This window comes from Falco naumanni, chromosome 3 (genome assembly GCF_017639655.2).
Source record: "Falco naumanni isolate bFalNau1 chromosome 3, bFalNau1.pat, whole genome shotgun sequence".
NCBI lineage: Eukaryota > Metazoa > Chordata > Aves > Falconiformes > Falconidae > Falco > Falco naumanni.
The window spans coordinates 63,465,735-63,492,751 of NC_054056.1; the positions used below are offsets into that span (position 1 = coordinate 63,465,735).

Genomic DNA, 27,017 nt, shown 5'->3' on the forward strand with positions numbered 1-27,017 from the left:
GGAACACAAGACCTCATGATTCTAACAAAGCCAGAAACTCTCCCACAAGGAGGACCAAGTCATGCACTAGCTCAGATACTAACAGTGCTTCAAGATCTTAGTCTTGGCCTTATTCATAACTTATTAAAGAAATATTAAAATAATCAAAAATAAATATATATTTTCTCATTTAAAAGAAACATAAAAAAGGTCAGTACTGACATCTGCTAGGAAACAGAAACCCTTTGCATTTAAAAAAACCCACTGAAGTAAGGAACAACAACCCAAAATGAATTCGTTTTCAAAACCTCAAAACCCCCATATTTTTGAAGGATGCAAATTTTTTTAATGTTTAGGTATAGCAAAAATCTGTCAGATATTCCTCAACGCTAAACTTAAATACTAAAAATCAACACTTTCTTCCCTCAACTGTGACTTTCTATGGACTGAAATAAACATTAAGTACCTGTGTAAACAATTTCTAGGAAACAACTGCCTTACCTTGTGAGTCCATGGTAGGAGGAGATAACTTTGGATATCCTACAAAAGAAAAGTAGTATGTGTGACACAGTACATAATGGAATACATTATGACAAAACATCACTGCAGCCTTCTAAAAAGCATCCTTTGTTACCTAACAGCAACCTACCAAAACAGCTACCAATAGCATCTCCTATGAAATGATCGATTATCATTAAACTGGGGTGATCATGGCAAAGAAAACCAGATTCTTATGACAACGTACTAAATCCACCGCAAGCTCTATGGCAAGAAAAAAAAAAAAAAAAAAAGTAGTTTCCCTAGTGGCAAAGGCTGCTGTAGTTACCAAGGATTTTACATGAGCCCTGTTGACTTCATGCTTTATGCAGCCTTGGCAAAAGCAACAAAACTGGCCCCGAATGTGTTTCTCCTATTTCTGTAGCCAGCTGGAGCCTGAAGGCCCACTCACTAATCACCTCTGCCGTAAGCCCATTCCCAACAGCAACAGCTACAATGGGCATCCATGAAAGGCTGAAAAGTGGCTGGTAAAGCTCAACAGACCTCAGCGTCACCCCTTTAGCAAGACCTGGCATGCCCACTGCACCTAGATGGGAATGATTCACTATTAGTTTGGTTGTCTCACCTGGTGCTCCAGCATACCCTTCAGCAATGGGCATGGTACTCTGACCCGCCTGACCATCCACACTTCCAAGCCGCCCTCTTCCTGACATTAAAACAGTGCCAGGAGGCCCTGCCTCTCCAGTCTCCAAGATGATCCCGGTTGTTCCAGGCAGAAATGGTAAAACTCCTGACCCTGGCAGTGCTGGGCGTGGAGGAAGTCTGGGCTGCGGTGGCTGGAGGGGGGTCCTCTGTCGTGGTGGTTGTATCCTTGGCCTTGATGGCAGCAGGGGTATGCCAGGTTGGGGCTGCAGGGGTGGTCTTGGTGGCAACGGTTGCCGTGGTACTTCTGATCGCCCTTGGAAATGATGAAAGAAGAGGAAAGATACAGAATTATTTGCCTAAAATAGTATACAAAATTGCATAATTTTGTAAGAAAAATACTTCAAAATAAAACAGGACTCAATTTAAGGCCATCTTTTCCCTCATACCCAAGACTGCACTGGCAAAATGCCATTTTGCTCTTGCAGTACTACAGACTCTCCTCTTTCCCAGCCCCTGACACAGGGCAAGGAATGAAGACAGCCTGGAGACGGAACAAGCAGCAGTCAAATAACCCACCAACATTCACCCACTAGTCCAGCTTTAATTTTCTGCTCCAAGTGGGCTGTGTATCACACCTATTCCCACCAGTTCCTTCATCTTCATTGTGTGCTTTCTCTCTCTACCTTCACATCAGTTCTTCTGAACCCCTCCTGCCCACCACTCCTACTTTTGACTCTGTACTTACACAATGCATAGCACAAGGCTGACCCTTTAGCACTAACATAAAGTATCCGTAGCAAAGAACCTGAGTAACGAACACTGACTTACAGATTCTTTTTTCCAAACTTTGAAAAGCAATGAACTTAAAATTCCAAACACTCCCATTACTAATATTTTCTGACAAGGAAGGCAGATCCCTAGGTTATAATCTACCAGAAAATTCTTTACTGTTTGAAGAGAAGAGATACCATTAAAAGACTTTTCCAGTAGGGCAGCCAACACATAGGACATCAGGGTTGAACAATGCTGACATGGTAACATTTGTGTATCATCGGCTCCAGTTCTAAGCCCTTTATAGGAATTACAGCTTTTTCATAAAAATGAAGTCCTAGACAACACTTCAGGAGGCAGTGTCTCCCAAGAATGAAGCTGAGTTACATCTACATGAAGAACAGGAATTTACAAATGTGTACACTTCAGCAGATGCAATGACAGCTTTTACACAGAATAATTAGAATTTCATTCTATATTAAACTTTAGCATTGGTTATTTTGATTGCATTTCAAGACTAAAGCATGGCTTTAGGTGCAGGGATGGAGTGAGTTTCTGGGGAAATGGACAAACATCCCCTTGCAAATTTATCTGATGCAACCCATCACACCAGAGGTGCCTGCCACGGTCCACAGTGGAGAACACCGCTCTGAGTGAGGTCTCAGTGGTCAGAATGAAGCACTTTATTACAGTCCAAAATCAGCTTGGGTAAATTCATCAGTGGCTAGGGCTAAACCAAATGGCTGTGTCTAGAAGCAAACGTAGTGTGAGGCTTCCTCTAGCTCTGCTGCATGGCTTGGGATCCCCAGGAGGGCCTTACATTGTACCTTTGGGTGAGAGCTACAACCAGGTACTGCCCATGATGCATGGCTGGGGTCCAGACAGTGTTGCTGGCAACCCACATGCTGTTTCACAACTACTTGACACCTGCACTTTACCCTTGCGAATCTCATTTCTTGTTTTCAGTCTCATAAAGAGTCTACACAAGCCTCCCAGGGTACTGAGAGGCTGCCTGAAGTCACAGTCTCACACCACCTGCATTCATTTGTTAGATAAAACTCCTAGAAAAAAAAATCTTACTGAGTGTTGCTGGCTGACTTTAACTGTCACGAGAACTGAAACTTACACAAGCGACACACCACAAATCTAGACCGAAGCTCACTCGGTAACTCTGTCCACAAGGGAGAGGACTAAGGAGTGAAATGTTCACTTTATATAGATTAAAGTCATCTACATAAAAATCCCAGGATTAAAAAATCATATAGAATTTTTTAAAAAAGGCTTAAAGTATCAAAGTGAATTGTTTAACAGAGCTGTTAACTTAGCAAGATGTCTTCTGTCCACAGTGGCATCGATTTGGACCTTCAACTAAGATCATCAGACTAACTTCGTTCAAAATAGAAATGGGCAAGATACGTTACCTGGGGATGCACGTACTTGTTCTTTCCCTAGTCAGTTAAGCTGTTGTTCTTTCCCTAGTCAGTTAAGCTGAGCTTTATTAAGACAATTACTTGGGCTGACACAGAGAAAAGGAATAAATTTCTCTGTTTGCTTTTCTAAACCTTTAAACAACAATCAACAGCTCGTGTCCCATGCAAACAACTTCTTTGCGTGCAACATGAATACTGCAATATTCAGAAATACCCAACTACATCTCCATAAAGTTCAATCCAAAATCACCTGCCTAAAGCTCAACTTAAAGTGCCAGTCATCAGACATGTGCAGGTTGAGAGGGATCTGGTCTGCCATATCTTTGCCAACCTTTCTGGCCTCTTCTACTGAGATGCATTGTAGCAAGACAAAGTACTAATAAATCACTAGTTAAAAGATGATAACACTGCAGCCACCCCATCCTGACACTGAATTCCAGAACATGTTTTCAGTTCACAAGGCAATGAGAAAATAAACCCCTAACGAAGGCTGTGGTGAATGTGGCTGGACCTGCTTAAGCTTTGCTGAGCAGTGGGCAAAACAAAAATCTTCCCCATCATCTTCCCATCTATCTGGGAAGGCAAAAAGCAACGCTGAGATCATTACACAGCTAAGAACGGTAACACTGTCCGCAGCAGCACCATTCTTACTGTTCCAGTTGTCATCACTGGTGTAAGTGACAACTCAGTTACCATGTCACACAACAGCTTCTGCTCTCGCATGCCCATCTGCAACTGAAACAGAAAGGTTTCCTTCCTCCTCAGTTGAAAACAAGAATGCTTTTTTCCCCCTTCCCCTCTTGAAAAATATTTTATTTTATTCAGTTTGTTCAGCCAGGCAGCTTTAATCTGCAATTTACCTCACTGAACGAGGAATGATTTGCTGGGAAGGAAGATGAGCAGTGACCTGGATGCATGAGATGGGTGGATCTTCAGGGTGTGTCAGCTTCTAGTACTGTTCTGGCCCAACCATGCTCTCCTCAGCCCCCAAAACACACAGAAACAGTGTGTAAAAAAACCCTAGAGAGTAAAGGAATCTGTGACTGCACTCACAAGAAGCTAAAAAGATCTTGAATTTTCTTATAGATATCAAAGGCATCTGACAATTAAGTTACAAAGTACCATTTTGCACAAGCTCACAGGGAGCCTGGAGGAATCGACTACTGTATGAGTATTTGCATTACAACACTAAGATTTTATGTTGCCCTTTATCGATTCTGTAATGCAAAGCATACACTGGGTTTCTTAAGACCATAACTTCAGCAGACAGTATTTTGCTGCTGCTTTCAAAATTCTGCTACGGAGACGATTACCAGAGGAATTGCAGTTCAGGTCAAATAACTGTAACCAAAGCAAACTGCACTCCCAGCACGGTATTTGGCTGCAAGACTGCACTTCTGATTCCTGGAAAACTTCATGAATCTGTATGAATAGGCAGTAAGTTAAAAGAGACCAATAACTTTAACACGGCTTTCAGCTTCGTGCCATTTGAAGAGCAAACGTACCCACAGAGAGGCACAGAGTGCAGTAACAACTTACTCTACGAGACCTGAAGCTGGGGGCAGTCACCATTTAACGTGGACCAGTTGCTGCTGGATTACACTACCTTGGTGACCACATCGTGTACGGTCCCCTACACACTTAGAGCAGACCACCACCTGCCACCACCACCACCTTGTTTATAGCAGAGCTCTGCACTACCTTCAGAAATTATAACAAATTAAATAAATTTCTGGCCTCTGAGTCTGTATCTGATGTACAATCATTGACTAACCTGTCTTGTTAAGTTTGGACTGAGGCACTGAAACTCCTTAATAAAAAATTTGGAAGAAAACACAGCCATATTCCTAAGATCAGGGCCATCTAACTTTGCTCAGGTTTGCAGTGCACTGGGTTTACACTGCTTGGTAAGATTTTATATTTTATGTCTTGCAACATATCCTTGCCTTACTGGCCTCAACTGTTACTAGTAACAACTTGTTTCTTTTTTAGCCCTTTTGAAGTCAAATGACGTCATTTGAATGCTACGATATGCTGACAAACAGTGCATAAGAAATTCCACACCGATCTATGGCCAGGACTGACTGACATTCAAATAACACTGCTATCAGAGACAATGCTGCAGATCACGGATACAAAAATAGTTAAAGCCATACCCCAACTCATCTAACAGGGTTCCTAAACTGCTTCCAAAAAAGGCTCTTTTGCCAAAACCTTTCTGCAACTGCAGGCATCAGAACTTACTTGGACTGCTGTGCTATACAGTGTTATTGTAATTGGAAACATTTGGGACTGAAGTGCGTGCTTCACCGATCTTTCAGAGTGCCTGCACCCTAGGTCCAGCAGCAGTGTCCCTCCATAGGCACTTAACACGCAATGGTGGATGGAGAGCTCTGCCCTGAGACAGCATTGTTTTATGGAAACCAAGGCATGTTGAGGCTTTTTACTGCTTTGCAATATTGTAATAGAGGCTGATAAACGAAACTCACGAGGCTGCTTGAACACCTGCTTTAAATAGCAAAAGAAAGACTGCTCTTGGACCTTTCTCCAGTGTCGGTCCCTAGTGCAAACTTATTTTGGACAAGATGGATGAGAAACAGGATTACACAGATATATCATACTGCGTTTTAAAGGGCACCGGGTCTGCTTCTGCAAGATCTAGGGGCAAAGCTCCTAACCTTTCTGAATTTAAGTCAAGATTTCACCAAAGGAATTATCTGAGAATTACCGACCCCTTCCATTCTCCTTCACTTCATCCCTTAAAGGAAGAGAAATGTGGGGTTGTTTTTTTTTTTTATTTCACACAGGAGCTTCTCACCTCAGTAGGATTTTTGTGTCAAGTACTGCAGTACATTTGGTTTTAAATAGTTAAACACTCAGAAGAAAAACATTTATCACAGGCTTTCATGTCTCTGCCTCAGAGTGCAAAGGATATTCTTCCCTAAAGAAATTACTTTCAAACCCTTCATGAAGCACAACTTGTCCATTCAAGCAAGAGCACTCGGTCCTGCATGAAATTTCCCCCAACCACCATCAGCTGCAACAGCCCACAGGCTCTTCCCTCAGCACCTCTTCTGATTTAAGGCCAGTCACAGAAATCAGCCTCTTATTTATCTCATACGTGCACAGAATTAAAACCAGAAGCATCAACCAACTGAAGAGTGCAGTTTCAAAATAGCCTGCAATTCCTAGGGTTTTGTACCATGCTAACAGAAACAGGAACTTGGCTTCCCTCTGTAAACTCTGACTCAGAAAAACAACGGGTTGCTGAAATCTGGGGCAAGAACTGCAGAGGGAACAGAGTGGTATTTGGCAAGGTCTCTAACCTTCACGGCAAGGTTCACCAACGTATTGAGGTTATTACCATCTCACAGCACTTCGAGCCAAAGGGAACATGCCTCTGCTTCTCAGCCACTCTGTTGCAAACTTTAAACCATCTGTGGAGGCAGATTTGAGCTAACACGTTGGACTACTAACAGAAGTGGCTGAGGTGTGAAAACCCTGCCAGCTGGGGTGTGCACCTATTGCCAACTACATTGTGGGAATGAAAACTTCTGGGAGAGCTATGAAGCAGAAGTCTTATATTGCCACACCAAGATGTGCCAGAGCTTGTTTGCAAAAGTCCTAAATCAAAGAGTTGGTGCTGAATTATAATCATTAACTTATGCTGAGAAAAAGACCTACAGGGAATCTTCCTTATCGTAAATTTGAATTCCTTTGACTTCGGTTTTCTCCACTTACTTGTCAATTTCCCCTGAGGAATCAAGAATAATCTCACACAACAAACCAAAAAAATAATTAAAAAATCAAACCAAATCAACTGGAATAATACCCACAGATAATTATTACTTTAAACTCACTATCCAAAAATATTAGTTTTCCCACTCTCTTTATTCTGGCTGAAAGTAAACATGAAAGCATGAAAGATGACTTTTTCTTTTTTTTTTTTTTTTCCTTTTGAGAATACTTTTAAAAGCACTCAAAGTCCTCTAAGAATTCTAAAGCAAAGAGCCAAAATTAAAGTCACTGTAGAAACAAAGTGGAAATTGCTTAATACTAATATTTTCCTTCCTTGTTTAGTACTAATATTTTCCTTTCTTGTTTAGTTCCTTTATAAATGATTCAGAAAAGAAAACCAGTTGAAAAGCAAACAAAAAAGTATTAAAAAAAGCAAAAAAAAACCCTTACTTGTGTCAGGCTGAGATTTCAGCATGCCTTCAATGTCTGCGGTGATTCTGGAGACCTGACTATAAAACTGCTGGACAGAATTCTTGAGGCCAGAAATATCAGTGGAATGAGATGACACAGTTCCATTAATTTCATGGATGCAATTCCATAAGCTGCTCACATGCTTATTCAGGCCTTCTTTTATCTTTTGCAGGCTACCTGAAACCGAGTCCAGCTTGCCGCAAACTTTTTCAACACGTGAGACTCTGCTCTCAACATCCGAAACACCCTCCTGGATACCCTGAGTCTTTTCTTTGCATTTGCTAAGATCATCCAGGATATGATCATTCAATTGTTCTAGTCTCTCTTTCACTTCACCACAGCAACTATCACTAGAATGAGCAGTTTGATTTGCAAATGTCCTCTGCATTTGATCGATTTTTCGGAAGACACCTCGTTGTGTTTTTCTACAGGTAGAATTGACACCCAGAAGCTGCTCCTTGCAGCTACTCAAGCCATCTTGAAGATTTTTCATATCTTTATCCATGATATTTAGACTATACCGGAATACACGTACATCTCTCTGCATTTTCTGGATGTCACGTTGGTTACCCTTAATTAAGTTGAGTTTCTCATTAAGAGAACTATTTAGAGACTGCAGGAGAACAGAATTATTCTCTGTTTTCAAAAGCAAGTGATTGTATCTGTTGTTACAGTTTTCTAGTTCTTTCTGAAGGTCCTCTGTACCTTGTAGTGCAGACTGACATTTCTGCCCACAGAGGTGTTCAAGCGACAGTACTTTGTTCTTCAGGAAATTCACCTCTGCTGTAAATTGCTCATTTGCAAACCCTGCGTCACTGGGCAAGATGGGCCCAGGATTAATATACATTCCATCTGGGTCTGTGGTATTGGCGATCTCTAAAATAGTGCCGCCTAGCCTATCTTCTAGTGCCCGCAGCTTTTGGTCAAACAAGTCTCTCAATTCATCTACCTCAGCAGCTATAGCACCACGGAGAGTTTCCTCAACATAAAAGCAATGTTCTTCAGCATTTCGTTCTGTAACATTCATCCTCGCATCTAGCTCCTCCAGCCTCTCACCAAACATGTCTTCTAGATCTGGAGTTGACAATCGACTGATTTCGTTATCTATTCGGACATTCAAGATCCTGTGTGCCTCCACAATTCTGTCAATCTTCTTATCTAAATCTTTTATCTGTTGGTCAAAGTAATTTCTCTCGCCTTCTTTGCAACAACTGGATTTGTTTGATGGAATCTGAGTTCGGAGAGTATTTATTTCTTTCCTCAGGTCATTCTCTTTTCCTCTTATAACATCAATTATTCCTAAACAGTTATTTTCATTGTCATCACACTGCTGCTGGATATCCTGTAGTTTATATTCACAGGAGTTCTTCAGATCTGCCATTTTCTTTTCAAATCCTTCCAGTATTTCCTGTCTAAGGGACTCAAATTTTGAGTCTATATACTCCTGATAAATATTGTCACTGGGCATTGTTATTGTAGGTCCTTGTGCTGCCTCCTGTAGTTGTTTTAATTGTCCTTCGTAGCCTTTTACTTTTCCATTCAGTTCCTCCAGCTCGTCATTCCTCATCTTCAAGGCTTCTTTGACCTCAGCTAGCTCAGACTTTATGTCTTCCATTTCAAAATCAATAAAAGGGTCTTTTTGATCTTTATTGCTGAGGAGCCCAGGCAGATGAATAGTGTCTGTTTCACCACCAACTGCGTGATCAGGCTCTGGGCGGTCATAAAGGTTGTTCAGCCAAGTGACCAACATCTTACTAGCGTCTTCTTGGACAGTCAACTTCAGGTTTTCATTCACACCTGCCACAGAGGACTGAAGTTCAAGCACTGATCGTGTAAGTCTAAACAATTCATCCTCAAGAAACTGCATTTTCTTCTCATATGGTGGAGGTTCTGGTACTTCTGTTGGTTCTGCATCTGTTTAATGGAAATAACAGACAAAGTCTGGATGTAAATACTCCCAGTGGTATCTGTTTTAATCAGCTGAGGCTAACTTCACTTTTCTTTAAAGCCAAATAACGATTTAAATTGCATAATGCTTGTTCCCTTTTCTATACTTATTTTCTAGTTTGTAATTAAAATATTATCAAAACACTCCAAACTAAAAGTTTTAGCACTTTGACAAATTCCTGCCAAGATACAACGGCAATAAATCAATAAATTAGAAAGCAGAACCCCCCTTCTTGTTCAGCAATATATCTAAGCTGTATCATATATCACAGACCATTATAGATCCATACACACCACAACACAATCACCTTAGAGCCACTGCATCTCCTGTAGCAATAATTTGGGAGGTGCTGCTCTGAATTCCCATTGAAAACTTAAGAGGCAGTAATTTATGTGCCTGAAGTGGGTTTGTGCTCCAGTATTTTGCTGCACTGGGGTCCAAATGCATATACTGGATGGGGTTCTGCAAGATATTTCAGTTATCACACTTGCTTCAAAAATAATTATTTGACACATATATAAGTAGGAAATAAAAAAGTGTACAAAAGCATAAACTTTACACAGCCAAAATCAAGTAAAAGACTTTTAGCTGCAATCTACTTTTTACCTAGTACAAATCACGTAATAAATCTGAAACCATCCTTGCAATATGTTTGTCATTGGCAGCACCTCATTTGCAGGGGCATGTGCAATACTGGATGTGCAGTTTCAAGCAAAATGCGTAACAATGGCAGAACATGCAGAAGAAAAAAAGAAACATCATCAGATGTCACGGAAGTATAAACTGTAGGAAAAGTCAAAGTAGTTTGTTATTTAGGCTAGAGGAGAGGAGAATGAAGAGTGATATTCTGGAAGATATCTGCAGACTGGTAGGGAATAAACTGTTTCCCACATCTGCTACTGATGGGACAGGCCAAGAAGAATGGGCTTCAACTGGAGCAAGTGCAGGTAACGTGGGATAGCTGTACAGAAAGTGAAATGCCAGAAGACATTGTCCACATAGGCAGCAGCATTTCTACCACTGGAGGCTGGACAGACATAGCTGATCCTACCTTATGGATGGGTAATGAGACCCTTTAAGATTCCTCTAGTCCTGTTTTCTGGGATTGCAGAACCACAGAATCATTTAACAAAGCAGTAGTAAGTCAAGATACTGAGTGTGATCCCAAATAATAACCTAATATTAATAAAACCTGCAGCTAGACTACCAATTGTTTAAGAAACATTTAACACAGCTTTAATGTGTGGATCCACATGACCATATTTATTTGCATGCTAGCATACATCTTTGCCATTACGCACAGAGGTGTACGCTCCATAAATACATCGTGTATAATCGTAATTCAGATTTTGTGTGATACCTTTTATGAAAAGCATAATCCAAAGACCTTTGCACAGTGAAGGTGTACTATTGCGGTCATAAAAAAAGTAAATGAGTTAAGAAGCAAAGGAAATATACTTCTTTAAATATGACAGAGAAGAGATACACAATTGTTAGCCTTAGAATAACTTTCAAATGACAAGTGGTGTTAACCATTAAGCCTTCAGACAAAAGAACTTTAGCACTGGTTCCAAGCTATGCATGCTAGATATACAGTGGAGAGGAACACTGAGGTAGGGTCCGAAGGACGTGCAGTTGGAATTTTTCTTAGTTTTAAACTGGATTTCAGCTTAAAGACATTACAAAGAAGGTAGGAAGTCAGAGATACAGTCTTCAAGACTGGCAGGGGGACAATTCCTTTAGTAATAAAAAAGTATGCACACACAGAGTATAGCTTTTACATACACACTGGTCTATTTTTGCACTGAATTACAGTTCTTTCAGGGTCAGAGCAGAAAGAAAATCTCTAGACGTAAGTAGTGTGCATGTGACTTAGAGATATCACTGTTTTATTATCGTCTTTCGGAAATAATATTTTAGGTAGGCTAACAAATTATTTTAAAAGCTTATTTTTAGAGGAGGTATATAATCTATAAGACTGGTTTGAAACCATGTGTTCAGGACCAATCCATTCCACTATACAAAAACCACAAATGGAAATCTGACTAAGCACTATTCGTGACACTAACCTCCAGTGATGCTGGAAAAAGTCCTTCAGAAGGGAACATCTGTTTATCATTTTTTGTTAATGCAGGAAAGGTATAATACTGCAGTAACAGCATTCCTTCTTACTCTTTCAGAAGATCGCATCTTACACAAACAAACATAATTCATTCATTCATTAAGGTATTTTTTCAGAAATTGAGGCCTGTCATTCCCCTACTCCTTAGTACTGAGGCAGGTGATCAAGAACATGAATCTGAAAAATCTGTACAAGCCCTTGAACAAACAAAACACTGTGAAACCACCAAGGAGCATGATATAACATTAAAATTAGTACCTGTTCCTTTTTTGTCTTAATAATAGTTCTTCTCAAATACATCTTTTTTTCCTGAACATTGAAGAAACGACAAAAAAAAATCCTGAATTCGTACAAAACCCCCAATCTTAACACAAATATTTTCCTGAACCATGAGTAGATAGTTAATGTTTACAGCCAGTGTTCTACAGCCACCCTTCCATTATTGTTCAGAAAATTCTCTGTACCAGGACTGTTACTGACTAGCTATTATTTCCCCATCACACAGTATCTTCCATATGGTTTTTGTACCTGCCAGTAGTTGAGCTTAATAGAAACCATAACGGCTTTTATACTTAAAAGATGAAACAAGAAACCAGATGTGATCATGCATACCAAAATTCAAACAAAAAGTTACCCAAGCCTTTCTTCACAACAGCTTTCACTGGCGGTGTGGGACGACGAGCAGTGTTTGGGTTTTCTGCTGGGCCTTCTCTGCAGTCTTCCCCTTTGTACCCAGGACAACATCTCCATTCCAGCTCTGTTACTGTCTTATATGCAACTGTGTATCGAGGTCTGAAACTCATCCGGTATCTGCCAAAACAGAAAGCATTTTAAAAAATCCATAATCTAATCTGTTATTTAGACTAAAGCTAAAATTAAAATGGGTTGTTTTAAATGAAAATCAATTACTTTCATCTATGACTAATTTTCTCCTTCAAACATCAAATGAAAAAATGCTTCTGGGTTTTAAAATTATCTACACTCACCACATTCATGTCAGGGAGAGCAAATATGGCCATAGGATAGGGGCTTTCATGTGTGAGCAGAGGGATACATGTTGTGGGAAGTGAAGTTTCAACTCATCAGACACTGGTGAAAGTTAACAGTGACCACAGTGTATTACCCTTTTTCCTCTAACTGCTTCTCATTGCAAACCCACCCACAGGGCTACTCTGGCCACAACTATTCTGGACTTCAAAATATGTTTCTGCCTGCTTTGTTCCACTTGTCTTTCCGCAGTCTACTTAAACCATTCCTCAGAATCTGTATGCACAGAGCAATAAAAGCTAGGAGGGATATTCCAGGGAAGGACAACATGCTGAAAGCATGAGTCAGATAAGGACATGAAAGAAGGAGTCAGATGAAACGCTACAACCAATAAAGGAATCAACTCTCCTACTTCACTAGTTAAGTTGAAGAGGGTCTTGCAGACAAACCTATGCACACATTATGTACACACAACCTTAAGTTTCCCCGATCAATCACTCAAAAGTTAATAAATGGCAAACTGATTCCGGTTGTGCAACTTTCTTTAACCACAGACTTCTTCCATAACTTTCCTTCAGTACATGTACCGTGGGTTCAACTGCAGTCAGACACTCTGGTGTCCCACCAGATCACAAGCAGGGCTGCGCTATTTTATAAAAACTAAATCCATGTAAGGTACAGCTCATTTCAGGTTGAGAGATGAGGAAAGTAAGTAAAACAGGGATTTGCCACCTGAGCTCTATAAATTAGTATACTTGGAACACAATGAAACAAAAAAGTTACTCCAATTTCTCACATTATTCACTCTGAATAAAACTAGTATCATACTATTAACCTCCCTATGGTCTTTCCAGAACTTTTTTCTTAAAATTATTTCAAATTATAACTCCAGTTTGCAAGCATTAATGAACAACAGGCTCACTTTACAGCTGAGGTGTCCCTAAAGCAGTAAAACCAGCAGAATCAATACAGGACAGCAGCAAAGTACTCAACAGGAGCTCTGCAGCAGATTTCACTGATAGCCTGGCTGGGCTCATAGGGAGTATATTTTGGGGCAGAAAGAATACAGTACAGAATGGGCACCAGAAACAGCAATGTAATCACACAAAAATCAGTTACATTTCATTAATACACAAAATTGTATTGCCTTGTATTAATATGCAAAATTACTTACTGTATAAAAATAACCCGTAATCACCAACCAATAATGGAGTTAAACCTTACAGTGACTCTGAAAGTCTATTGAAAGTCACAGAGTAAGAGTTTAACTGTTACTCTTCAAAGCTTCTCTTGACATGTGTGCAAATAATTGCTGAATAATTCTGTATATTTTTATTCAGCATCTTTCATCTTCAGAGACATAATTTTAATATAACATCCCACATCTGATAGCCATTTGCTGTCTCTCTTTGGCAAGCTGCTTAGCAAACTAGGGGACGAGGGTTTAAAATGTTAACTACTAACTACAAATTTGTTTCTTTTCCAACCATGTCCTTCCCAATTCTGCCACAATATATTCTAATTTTTGCAGTCGGGAAATACTGTGTTCTTTTGCATTATTACCTTACCTACTACTTCTCATTTAAGGGGAAAAAGTTACTATGACTAGCAATAATGTCATATTTTTTCAAACTATTTTGGGGTCAAAGAGTAGTTCATTCTAATAAGCCTCTGTATTCCCTTCTGTGAATCTTCATAGGAAGGCAGGGGCAGGCTAGGCTGTAACTCTTATCAGCTGCCTGTAACCCCAGTGGTTTGCTGTGGCTGTCAGCTTTTCAGATTCTGACTTGGAGCACGCAAACTCACGAGTGGGTTTCCAATCCTTTTTTTACCTTTGCAACACCATATATGAAACAGCTGTACACTGCACCCCAGCTCATCTTTTTGTTATAGTTTTCACTGAAACATCTGTTGAATCCTGTTTACAAATTTAAAGTACAGACATCCCCACAGTCAAGTGCTTTAAAAATTAAATAGAACAGTGCAGTGTAGAGGAAGTATGAACTTCTGCATTGGGAAGGACAACATCCTGGCCACCCAGGAACTTCCTTTTCCTTCTCCCTTATCTAAAGTATTAAACCACATCTCACGTAGGTAATTTGGGTTTGATTCCTTTTCTTCCAACTAGCTGCCAGAGTCAGAGAAGCAACAGGATTAGCTAGATGCTTTAGTGTTTTGAAGTGGTTTTGAGAGTCATTACAACTTCTCTCACAACCACCACATTACTGAAATGCAAACTTTGAACTTCCAGATCAATTTTCACATGCCGGAAATGATAGTACATACTTTTCTCTGATTTCCATAAAACATTTAGCTGCTCCAAACTTTGTGTGTGTTCCTTTCTATACTTTCAGGGCCAAACTCCCTCCTGAAAATTACAGTATTTTGATTATCTTCAAACACCATTAAACTTCTCTATTTTTTCCCAACAAAGTTTTAAGAATATAGCTGAAACAAATCTTATAAAAGGAATAAAAACTACTTTTATGCAAATTGTGCACTACTTTGCTCAAATTATAGAATGAGGACTTTCTGCCTTTCCTATCATATTTTCAACAAGTTTTTCTTTGTATACTTCCTCTACATTCCATCAATGTAGACACCTTCAGATGACTTCAACATTCAGACAAGTTGTAAGACACAACCAAATACACAAGAAGAATATAGATAAATCAAAAGAAATCAAGCTTAGTACTTTTCATATGGGCAAATGATGAAACTTTTCAAAACTCCATCTTAAAAGATAAGCAAGTTCAACGCTCACTTTTTTTACTTCATAGTTTTATGATCTTAATAGGCATTAAATGTTTTAATATGATTTAATACAAAAATTATTTGAAATGCAGAAGAATTCTCCCATTCTAAATTATAAACCATATATATATGTATTTTTTATATAAACACTGTGTATCTAGAGTGTTACAGCAGCCTATTCCTTACAAATTCTTGCAAGTCTAAGAGCTCAAGCAAATACACAAATTAGATCTGTTTTGATTTCAGCTATGGTACATCAAATACAGATTAACCTGAATCCTAAACCACAATTCCCCTAGAGCAAAAATAAGCTAGAACCAAAATGCTTCAAAATCTGGATGTAGAACTGCTTCCATATTTTACATCTGGAACTATGGTAACAAGACAGCTATACTCACCGGTGGGTCAGAAATTAAATTGGGATCTACTTGCCAAGAACTATTGCTCCTCTATATTACCAGTCCAGCTGAATTAATCATACAGCTAGTCCCATTTGCTTCAGCAAGGCTAGTCACATAAGGCTGGGAAACAGGAACTTACACCAACACTTTTCTAATTTGAATCCATTCACATAAAAGTTTCTTAAAAATCACAGTTTCATTGCTACAGCTTCTCTACCGATGACAAGATTCATACACAGTTGTGGAAGTTGTCCATGCAAGGAATGGTGTCACTGTGCCAGCACCATTCAGATGCGCTGATTAATGAGAGTCACCTCTCATTATCCAGCCCAAGAGAGATTCTCAGTGGTTCGGCGTTTTTTAAAGCCAGAACTTTGCTCACTCAGTGGATTTCAGTAGAGGAGATGGAGACTTCCAGGATTTTGCCAGGATATAGCAGTCTAACAGCGCTGAACACAATTATGTTCTTGGTTACAATTCTAACAAAACAAACTGCAACTTTCTGCTAGGGACCACGTCCTGAGAAAAAATTGTGATTCTATGTATTCTAATGACATAGGACTGGGGGCTACTAGAATATACAAATCAGACACATCTTTATTTACATTTGAAACATTCTGAATCCAATTGCTCACTCATAGTCACTGCAAACATGTAACATTCAAAGCACACAAAATGCACTCAGTGTAGCCAACATACAAAGTGGTGCTTCTCTATACAGATGGCTAGAGTTTCATGGTTAGACCGTAACATGCCAGTTTCACACCTTGTATTTTGCAGGAGTGAATATTTGCACAGTTACCTATTGAGGCATTTTGATCAAAAGGGTTCATAAAGTCTCTTAAAAGAAATGAGGCTCCACTTTAATGCCTGTATATGCCAGAATGTAATTAAAAAACAGTAAAACATTAGATCTTCCTCCAGCTGACTTAGATTTCTGCTATTCAAGTAAGTGTTAATAAACACAATTATTTTTACAAGTGCCTCAAAGATATTAAAAAAAACCATAATCTTATGTGGTTAAAAGTTACATACGATACACCAGCATATACTGTATGTAGTCAACCCATCCTCTTCTGGATTTCCAGCCCAAGATCATGATCGTATCCTTTTGGTGAACTAAGCTAAACACTACAAATGAAATCATTCTTTCAGAAAGCATGAATAAAGGGTGACTTCAACAGCCTCTGATCTTTCCTTGCAACAGAGAAAATAAGAACAGCTGTTTTTTTAGGAGTCTTTGCACAACAGGCTTACAATTACCAACACCTACTACCTTCACCATGAATTCAACATGCTGATCAAATGAGAAAACATTCAGAACACTAATACAAACACTGCTTTTAATATCTAACTTTTTCAAAGCTGAAATAAAGCTGTAAAGTGTGGCAATAGCATTCAAATATTCCTCTTGAGAGAAAAGCATTTTCTTAGGAAAATGCTTAATTAAAAATACATGTTTCCTGCAAATGCTAGACATTCTGACTAGGGACCAAGCTGTAATTTTCTCATGGTGCTAAACCACAGAAGGAAGCAGTTAGCACTGATATTTCGAATGTCACCTAATAGTGATAAAACAAATTAGAAACATTTGGACAAAATTGGTGGGAAAACATATGGCTCAGTTCTGTAACTAGACACTAACATTCCACCTTTTGGGAAATGCAAGGAGATAAGTGCTACCACATCCTCACTGTGAGGAAGGGACTGCAGAATCAGCATATGTTTCTACATAAGCAGTGTATAAAATGTTTATTCTAAGCACAAAACTTCAAGGTTGGTCCAAAATTCTGTAGTCATTGGAATAGGTCCCATAACTTCAGCAGGCTGCAAATCACAGTCTTACTGAATAGAAGATAATGAATCTTCACTATTTAAGGCTTTTATTGAATGTAGATCCATTCTTTGTAAATTATATAGTCTGCTCTTACATGTCCCAGTCATCCAAATCTCCAACATATTGCAATGGGAATGCTGAAGTAGCACATAGACACTCCCCAAAAAATACTACTTAGAAGATATATTTAAATGCAATCATATTTTGACCAAGCATTTTTTATTCTGTATGCTGCAAAGGCTTCCGCTGAAAATACAGCAAAGTTGACCATTTATACTACACAGTTACTGAACTTGAACTAGTTGATTCCAAGTTTTCTGTTTCCCAAGAGTGCAAGCCTAATTGCAACCCCTACACATGGTGGCAGAAATCCTAGTTCCAGTGAAATCACGGAGACTTTTAGTGATTGTAACAGTGAGTTTCAGCACACATGAATTTCAGGTGCCTGCTGTGTAGGTATGGACAGGCACTAGTTTTCTGTATTTCCATTATGGCCAACAGAAACATAGTCAACACAGCCAGTAGAGTTGAAACAAGGCTGCTGCTCATACTAAAGTCATTATTTACATCTGATTACCTAAAGACCATGATGGACACCACTAACTTGCATTTGAATCACCACTACTTCAGGTGCCTACGCTCACGTGCACTCCTCTGTATGGTAGACAACTAAAGTTAACGCAAGTGGAATCCCATCTCTGTGTTTTGTTCTTTAATAACTTTGCTGCTACACAGCAGCATTGGTAGCTAGCTTGTGTTCCTGCCCACAGATGAGCTTAATTTGAGAAAAATATGTCTTTACTATAAGTTTATCCTTAAGGCATTTAGGGTAAGCAGTGAAAAGATGTTTTGACAGGAGTAGATTAGCTTACAGAAGCCTAGGTGTTCAGTGAAAGCAAGCCATGGAGTCCGTAAGAAATCCCAATTATATGTTGCAGAAAAAATAATTTTAAAAGAATCTTAGTGAACCCCAAAATAGTTTTTTATTTTGATCTGGCATTATAGACACTAAGCTGCTTCTTATAGATGGACTTACAAAAGTCTCATCTTTCCACTGCTGTTCTTCCTTCAGTTGTCATTTTTGCTTTCCAAAGTTTATATAAAAAAAGGTCAGTGCATGTGTTTCCAGGTGCTGGGGTCTGGGGAATTACTTTTTCTTCAGAAAAAAATGCCGGTTTTACCCACCAGCCCAATGCCTGGCACAGGCACAGCCATGCCATCTGAAGTTCCCAAAAGGCCATGGTTAGGTCTTTGTATAACATAATAATCAGGCCCTGATATACATTATGAAAACATCTGTTTAACTCTCTCAGCTGCCAAGGACTTTACTTTTAAAAAGCAGACCACTGAAAACCAGTAGAAAATGCTCAAAAAGTAAGTTTCGGGTTGAAAATTGTAATACTCTCGATGTTCATGAATCACCACTCCTGAAAGCTAGGTAGGCATCCTCTTCTTGTGAGCAGAGAAACCAAGACATAAAGACATTTAAGTAACTTACAACCACAGTCTGTGGCAAGGCTCAAAGCAGAGCTTCATTCTTAGGATTTACAATCTTGCATTATCTTACATGGTTGCTTCCTTCCATTTTGCCACAAGATAAACCTATGCCAGTCGACCACATGCTGAAAGACCAACAGTACGCTACTAAAACCCTAAATACTTATTTTTATTATAAAAACTACTAAAATAAAATGGGATAAGAGAACCCTGAAAATACAGTCCTTTCAAAAGTATGTAAAAAAAATTTTGTGGATCAGCAGTGTGATGTAGTCTAACAGGGATGGAACAGGAGCAACTTTGCCATGGGTTATGTGTTAACATGCTCACACACCTCTTCCAGCAGCAGGGACCAAGTTTCTCACCTTACACCAGTGGAAATGTCAAATGAGGATGCAGAGCGCTGCTACGGATACTGCTGCCTGAAAAACTGAGCTCCAGTAGTATCTCTTCTGCTTCTCTGCCTGTGAAATAAGCTTATTTCCAGGATCACTCCAAGAAAAAGCTACTGCTGACAGATTATTTGAAAACATACACAGACAAAATAGATATAACCAGTACTTTCACGAATCCAAGAGCTAACCTGTGGGATCAGCTAAGGACCCCAACTTTCAGAACAAAACGCAGCATCATTTTGAGAGCTGATGCTTTTCAAGACACTAGGTCAAAAATGAACCGGAGGGGAGAGGAAAGATGAGATGTGAATGCAAAAAGGAATTCAGATGGGAGTAATAATCTGCAATGTGTAAAAATGTCTAACAGTGCAAAATGTTCCTTTGTTATTTGGGTGACCTATGACAAAATAGGCCTTAAACTGGTAAGCAGCTCCCTAAAATTAACATTTGTTGTTTTGGCAACAGTTTGATGTTTAACAGAAGAGGCTCCAGACCTCCAGGTCACACATTCTCACACCAGAAAAGTATAAAACCTCTAATTATTTACATTAATGTGAACTAAGGAGAAGTTCGTGATTTTTTTGAATTACTGCAACAAGCTTGAACGATGTGTGAAATGAAAATTCCCTGTCCGGTTCACAGAGAAGTCAGACTCTGTTGCGTTCAGTGAGTGGAGGCAGAGATGCACAATTTCAAGTTAAGGGAGACAGCCAGGAAAGTTTACCACACCCAGCAGGCGCTCAAAGATTTTCAAACAAGCACTCCAGGAAACTGAAGCACGTTCTGAAGTTTTTTAAGTTTCCTTACTGTTTTCAATGCACAACCCCTTAGGCTAACCTCCCTATGCAGTCAGCTAGCTGGAGCCTGTACAAAGAAATTCTGCTTCATACAAAATACACTGAGTAGGGAAAAAAAAAATAATCCAAAAGACCTTTCTAGATATTTAGAGGGGAAACATTAACAGCCCTTGCTTTTTCTTCAAGTTCTTGTGCATCCTGAAAGTTTTTCTTATGAGATCTGAATTGCTAGAAGGCAATGGCAAACAGGCTCTGATCTGTACTAACTTGTAAATCTTAGGTTTGATCCTGCCTGGTGGTGAGCAGCCTGGCACTGGTCTGTATGCTTAATTTCTAGCAACTGAACTGTCTCACTGAAAAATACATTGGGACTGTTGAAGGGTTGAAAACTACATGTGGTTTTCCTACATGTTCCTAGACTGGGGCTGACATGCTCCACTCAGGTTGTTCTGGGGTTGCCAGAACATGGTGAATCAATAAGGCCATTTAACTTGAACTGGGAGCCTGATTTGCTAGTTTTCGCTACTAAAATTTCCACTTTTACTCAATATTATTTTATTAATAAACACCGGATACTGCTTATTGAAAATGGTGTGTTACTCATGCATATAGTCATCTATCCTGACAGTTATGACTGCAGAAGACTAGCAGTACCAGTCTCTAAATAGTTATTTCAGTCTTTTGCCTCAAATCTCCCTGTTGGCAATGATTAAACCTGTCGTTAATTTGGCAGTGGGCTTATGTACATTCATTTGAAAGTATTAAATGACAAGAAGTTGGAAAATATTGCTCAATGAGATATTTGGAAAGGCTTGCTAATTTAGCTATTCATTCATTCATCATTTACTTGTCCATTTCCTAAGTATGCGCAACCTAGTGAAATAATGAGTTTGCTTATTATACATTTCTCAATAGTGTTAAGACGAGAAGCTCATATTAAATCATGAAACTAGTCCCCACAAGCTATGGACAGGTGACCTGACTCATTACACAGTTGAGCACACAAATACATTTATTCACATGAGCAGAATTAATGGGGGCTGATACTTGAAAAAGGAGATCTGATAAAACATCCTTTCTTCAAGTCCCTGAGCAAACTGATCTAACTTTGAAGCTGGGGCTGCTGTTTGCTGTGTGCTATGTGGGGATTACATGACCTTCAGAGGTTCTTCCCAATCTGATTTATTTTCTATTTGATTTACTACCTCGTATGCGTAAGTCCCATTTGCAGTTCTGTAGCAAAGATGGAAACCCAGAAAACATTCCTCTGCTTCAGTTCACTTCAAACTTTAATATTACAATCTTATTAGTGAAAGCAACTTTGCCTAAAAATAGCGGGTCATAAATTGGAGCACCTCTGGTACAGCCAGGTGTCCCAACATACTCTACAGCACAAGAGGCAAACAAACAACTGGTGTAACATCCTACCATGAAGCCACAACATTGACCAGAGGATGTCAAAGAGAAGTCACAACCCTAAAGTGTGTATGATCTAGCCAGAAGGGCAACATATTTGTCTTTTAGAATCAGACAATGCTATTAGTTACAGATTGCTAATAATGCTAATTAAGTTACCAAACCATTCATAAGAAAGCTAGGAAAGGAAATTCACAACACAGTAAGTGGGGAGGGGTGAGTTATTTATCAAGTAATATTAAATTTCAAAACATACAAGTTCTTTTTAGTGGGTAAAAACACTAATATTTTTCTATAAGTATCTTCCAGTCCAGTGACCCACAAATTACAAAAGTTCCACCCTCCTTTGCTAGTCACAGTTTTAAGAAAAATCAGTCAGAAGCTCCCCATACTTCAAAGAGAACATACTTCAAAGGGCCCTTCTGATTTTTCTTCCTACTCCCTCTTTTCCTATCTCTTAAGCAGCCACACTTCAACTCACATTTATCCTTGACACCTTAATCAGCCAAGCATCCACTAACTGTGAAGTGAGGAAACGCACTATCGAGCCCAAATACCTATAGAACAGTTAAACAGTGAAGTGTAGTAATTTCCCGAATTTCAACTTAACATTTCAGAAAAAAAAACCCTGTAGCCAAACTGAAAATACAGTTAACACTCCTGGAAGTGCAGTCATTCCAACAGTAGGCTCTTTCAGACAAATTATATTTTAATGGGCCTAAAGGGTAGATAAAAAGGGTTCATGTATGCATATAATTTTTAGGCATAATCACCAGAGCTTTCTATTTCTAAAAAAAAAAAAAAATAAAAAAAATAAAATCAGTGCTGACTGCAATCCATATCTGCAATACACTGTCTTGTATGTGAAGAACACAGGGAATTCAGGAGCACACTGTGTTTAAACCAGTGAAACACTCCCAAATAAAATGCAGTGAGCCTTTTAATATAAGAAATGGTTATGCATAACCTAGCCTACATAAACACTATAAGGGCTCTTTAAACCTCATCTTAACCTAATTTAAATCAACAGTAAATCCACTGACTGATTAAAAAAAGCCTTAATAGTACTTAAGTACTAATAAACCCCATACATCTATGACACAGTTAACAAACTCTTCATTTGATTTGGATCTCACTGCCCCCACTGTCTGCAGCAGAACGAGCTTTTAGATGAACCATGGGTATCAAAAGAAGACTACACAGGGACTGTAGTTTATTCCAATGAATATCTGCTATTTAGTTCATTTTTAACTTCTCTACGTAAGTGCATAAAGGAAAAAAGAGAATAATTTCAGAAAAGTCCTCACAGCCATTTCTTTGTTGCTTTTATAGCTCCTTCCTGTGCTATTTTTGTCAACATTAGCTAACAAATGTATATAAACACATTTTTGTTATTCAGACCACTACTCCTACTGAATTAAACAATACTTTTCACAGGAATGAAGTTATGGGTTTGCAGGATTTGGAAAGTGTATTTCCAACGCTCTGGCTTAGTTCCTTTCTTACTATGCCACTGAGAGAATGTGTATATGAGCAACAGACAGAAAAATAAGAGTCACAGGCTCCAAACAGAGAGCTTTGAAAACAATAAATTAAAAAGACTTTAATATTCCAACTGCTTTCAGTGTTAAGTCAGCTGGTGCTGTGAAAGGTACTTAAAATATTTTATGTTAAGAATAAGGAATTATTTTGCAGTTGCCATTACCCTTATGAAGAACATAACAGTGATGCTCACTGAAGAAAGCCAAATTGAGGAAACAAAGGCTTGTAAATATCTAATTCCATTCTCAAAAGAACAAAAAAACCCCATGAGATTGGCCACAGCGGGCGAGACCAAATGTCTGATTAGCCCCATATTTTCTCTCTGACAGCAGCAAACTCCAGATGTTTAGAAGCACAAGGACAGACTATGGCATTTCACAGAACTAGAGAGAGTAATCTGGAAGAGATGGGACTTCTCGAGGTCGTCCAGTCCAGCCCCATGCTCAAGCTGGGCTTCCCCTTCTAACTCCTGCCAAAGATCTCACCTGCTCAAGCAGTCCTTGGTTCAGGAATTTCCTGAGCTACAAGCAATGCCTTTGCACTTTCTTCATTATCTACTAGCAAACAGTCCAAGAAAATCCTAATTTACCACCCCTGAAATTCCTTATCTTAATGCTTGGTGATTTATGTGTTCAAAGAGCTCAGTTTCAGCTCACTCCTCTGTAGCTCCACTACTGAGACTTGGCGTGACAGAGGGCACACCCCATTACACAGCCCATAAGCTCAGCCAGAAGTCCAAAATGGCCAGTTCGACACTCAGAAGAGAAACAAGGGAAATTACACAAGACAATGTTACTCAGCTGTCTGCTGCCTTTGTTATTTCCCTCAAATCCCAGTGTTTATATATTCCAGTAGAGAAAAGCTGGTTTTTCAACAAAAATAACAACCCAAATAAACAGAAAATGGTGTACTTGAATGCCAAACGCCCAACACCTATTGTCGCAGGCCCCAGGGCAGCAGCAGCATCAACGTCCACAGTCTTATCTCGGTAGCACCCAGGATCTATCAGTATCAGTCTCATCCTCACTGTTTCATGTCAAAATAAAAACTCATTATTCTTTGTTGCAAAAGAATCCTCACCATCATGTCAGCCCAACTCTGATACCAATCCCATGAAAATCCGTGGGCGCCCTTCCACTGACTTCTGGGCATGCTGGAGTGCTTATCACCTACAGCTTTCAAACAGAAGCGTGTGAGTATTACTGCTCTTCAAGTGGGAAACTGAGGAAAGGGGATTTACTTGAGATTAGCCAGAACGTAAGTGAGATACAGCTGTTCCTTGATTCCTGCTGTACCTGCAGGCTCACACGGCCTTGCTACAGCACACCTGGTCACTCTACAGACGACCCAGTGGTCACACTCAACAGCATGAAGCCTAAAACCGAACAAGTAACTTCGTATTACCTCCTGTAAAAATCTCTGCCCTGGCTGCTCTTCTTGCTGGACAACTGACAAGGACACACATTGTAAATGTACTGGCTCGTGTTCCTGGCTCTCCCTTGCCGTTACGCACCAATTCAGCAAGACAGAGCAACTATAAAACTGATTTTAATCGCCGCCGTATCCTGGCAAACCCGGAGCAGGGTGCGTAGGTGTGCTCCTAGCAGGTGCTGGCATTCCCACCGCCCTGGAGGGCGGCCTGGGCGCTCGCTGCCCCCCGGCAAGCCCCCCGCCGCGGGGTGACGAGGTGTGCCAGCCCAGCTCCCCTTCCAGCTGTGCGCAGCGGACTGGCTGTACGGACCGGCAACGCACTCAATCTGGCTCCAATTAGCTCCGGCAGCCTTAACGTCTGCACTAAGAGCGTGCTTTGTTCGGGGCGTGCTGCGGCGCAGAAGGCGGTGCGAGCCCCCCCGCCCCAGCCCTGCGCTCGTTGGGGTGCCGGCGCGGCCCGAGCGCAGCGGCTGCGATCGCTTCCCCGCTGGGGCTTGGCGGTGGGTGGCCAAGCGCTCTCCTTCCCGAGGTCACCTCCTCGGCTACTTACACCGGGGTGGGCTGGCAGGGGAACTGGTTCCAGGCGCACTTGTACTGGGCCTGGACGTAGCTCTCCGTCCCGTCCAGCACCGAGCAGCTCACGTTCCTGTTCACTATGTAGGCGCACCAGTTCCTGGGGGGGAAGACAACGGCCGTCAGGGACGGGCGGCGGCACGAGGGAGCCCACACGCCGCCCCAGCGCCCCCGGCTGCCCAGCCCGCCCCGGCTTGCCCCGCCGCCGGCAGCGGCTCCCGCAGCGCCCTCCGGGGCGGGCGGTACTCACTTGCTGCGGGAGCCCGGTCGGGTGTACCGCAGGTGCGGCGTGGCGTGGCTGAGACCGGCGCCCAGGGCGAGGAGGAGCGGCAGCGCCCAGCCCGAGGGCGCGGCGTGCCCCGGGCACAGCTCCATGGGGCGACGGGCAGCGGCGGCGGCCGAGCGGGAGGGCCGGTGCCTCTCGGCGGGCTCCCTCCGTCCGTCTGTCCCTCCGTCCGTCCCGCCCGCCCTCGCCCGCTCCCTCACTGACGCAAATCCCCCCCCACCCCGTTTCCGCCCTCCACGGAGGCTCCGCACCCCCCCCGGCCGAGGCGCCGCTCCCCTCCACCCCCGCCCGGCCAGCCCCGGCCCCGGCCCCGGCCCCGCTCGCTGGCGGCCCCCGCCCCGCCCCAGCCCCTCGGCCGAGGAGGAGCGGAGCGGCGGGGCGGGCAGGCGGAGGGGCAGCCGCCGGTCGCACATGGCGCCTGGACCCCCGAGGGCAGCCCCCGCTCTCCGTCCCTTGCCCGAGCTCCGCCGGCCGCCCCCGGGCCTGTTTGTCCCACTGGAATGGTGCTGGTGGCGGGAGCGGGCTGGGCCCCGGGGGAGAGCGGGGCAGGCGGCGGCCCCAGAGCCGCGGGTTCCCCTTTGCGGTGGTGCCGGCGCAGGCCCGCTGGCCGCCGGCTGTGTGTGAGGGAGGGTTGGTGGGCTTGCTGCCGTGTGGTGGCCCTGTGGCCCCGCTCGACACCGCTTGACGTGGCCGGAGTTCTCTTGCTAGTCCAACGGCTCATTCCGACCCTTGGGCCTGGGAGGGCTGCTGGCGGCTACCGCAGCGAGTGTTGCAGGGGAGGCCATTAGTCATGAGGAGAAACGTTCCCTGGGCAGGGAGAGCAATGGGTGTTCGGGCTCACTGGGGTGTTAAAACGTACCTCGAGCACCTTGGCTGGGTGACCTGCCCGCATGAGGCTGGCTGTGATTCGTCCCACCGTGCCCTGGCCCACAAGGAGGCCCCTCTGTCCTCCCCAGCTCCAGCTCTTTTGAAGCATTTGCTTTGGATCAGCCAAAGCCGCACGAGGTGTCAAGGCTGGGCCGGGGCAGGCTGCTCGCACCAGAGGGAAGGAAAGGAAGGGAGAATGTGATGCTTGGGTGGAGAAGGTTGGGTGGGAGCTTTGGGAGCAGTGCCTGCTGCTGAGCCTGACAAGTCCCAGCCCTGCCCAGGCACTCCCAGGACTCTCACAGCCACAGCAGCCGCTCAGGCTTTCCAGGTCTCTCATGCAGGCGAAGCCGGCAGCAGGGACGGGCCCTTTCTGCTGCTGTGGGCAGCAGCCTGCCCCAGCCGAACCGGGACCTCGTTGGCTGCCCTGACCTGCTGAAACAGGAGGGCTTCTCACCTGCCAGTTTCACCCAACAACTTCCCTCAGCCTCTGAGTCTGACAGGGAAGTAAGCTTTAAATGCTGAGGTCAAAATTACACTTTTAAACAGCTTTTTTGGTAATTGTTTCACTGGAAGTGCACACTAAAGCTTTCTGCCCCCAAGAGAAATGCGTCCCATTACAGATGCGTAGGAAC

General features: G+C 41.8%; 1 protein-coding gene across 2 annotated transcripts in view; it reads right to left on the reverse strand.

The window, feature by feature from the left end:
• EMILIN2 (elastin microfibril interfacer 2) overlaps window positions 1–25,686 on the reverse strand; it is a 37,600-nt gene extending 11,914 nt beyond the window's left edge. Inside the window, exons 1-6 of one of the 2 annotated variants that reach the window (XM_040588115.1) lie at window positions 25,483–25,686; window positions 25,210–25,332; window positions 12,237–12,412; window positions 7,512–9,446; window positions 1,103–1,435; window positions 481–519 (exon numbers count right to left, since the gene is read on the reverse strand). In XM_040588115.1, the coding sequence (XP_040444049.1) occupies window positions 481–519; window positions 1,103–1,435; window positions 7,512–9,446; window positions 12,237–12,412; window positions 25,210–25,332; window positions 25,483–25,607 (2,731 nt within the window). In that variant the 5' untranslated portion in view covers window positions 25,608–25,686. Of the gene's footprint in view, window positions 1–480; window positions 520–1,102; window positions 1,436–7,511; window positions 9,447–12,214; window positions 12,413–25,209; window positions 25,333–25,482 lie in introns of those variants that run through there. The other variant, XM_040588116.1, reaches the window with a different exon arrangement.
• Between the last annotated feature and the right edge of the window lie 1,331 nt (window positions 25,687–27,017).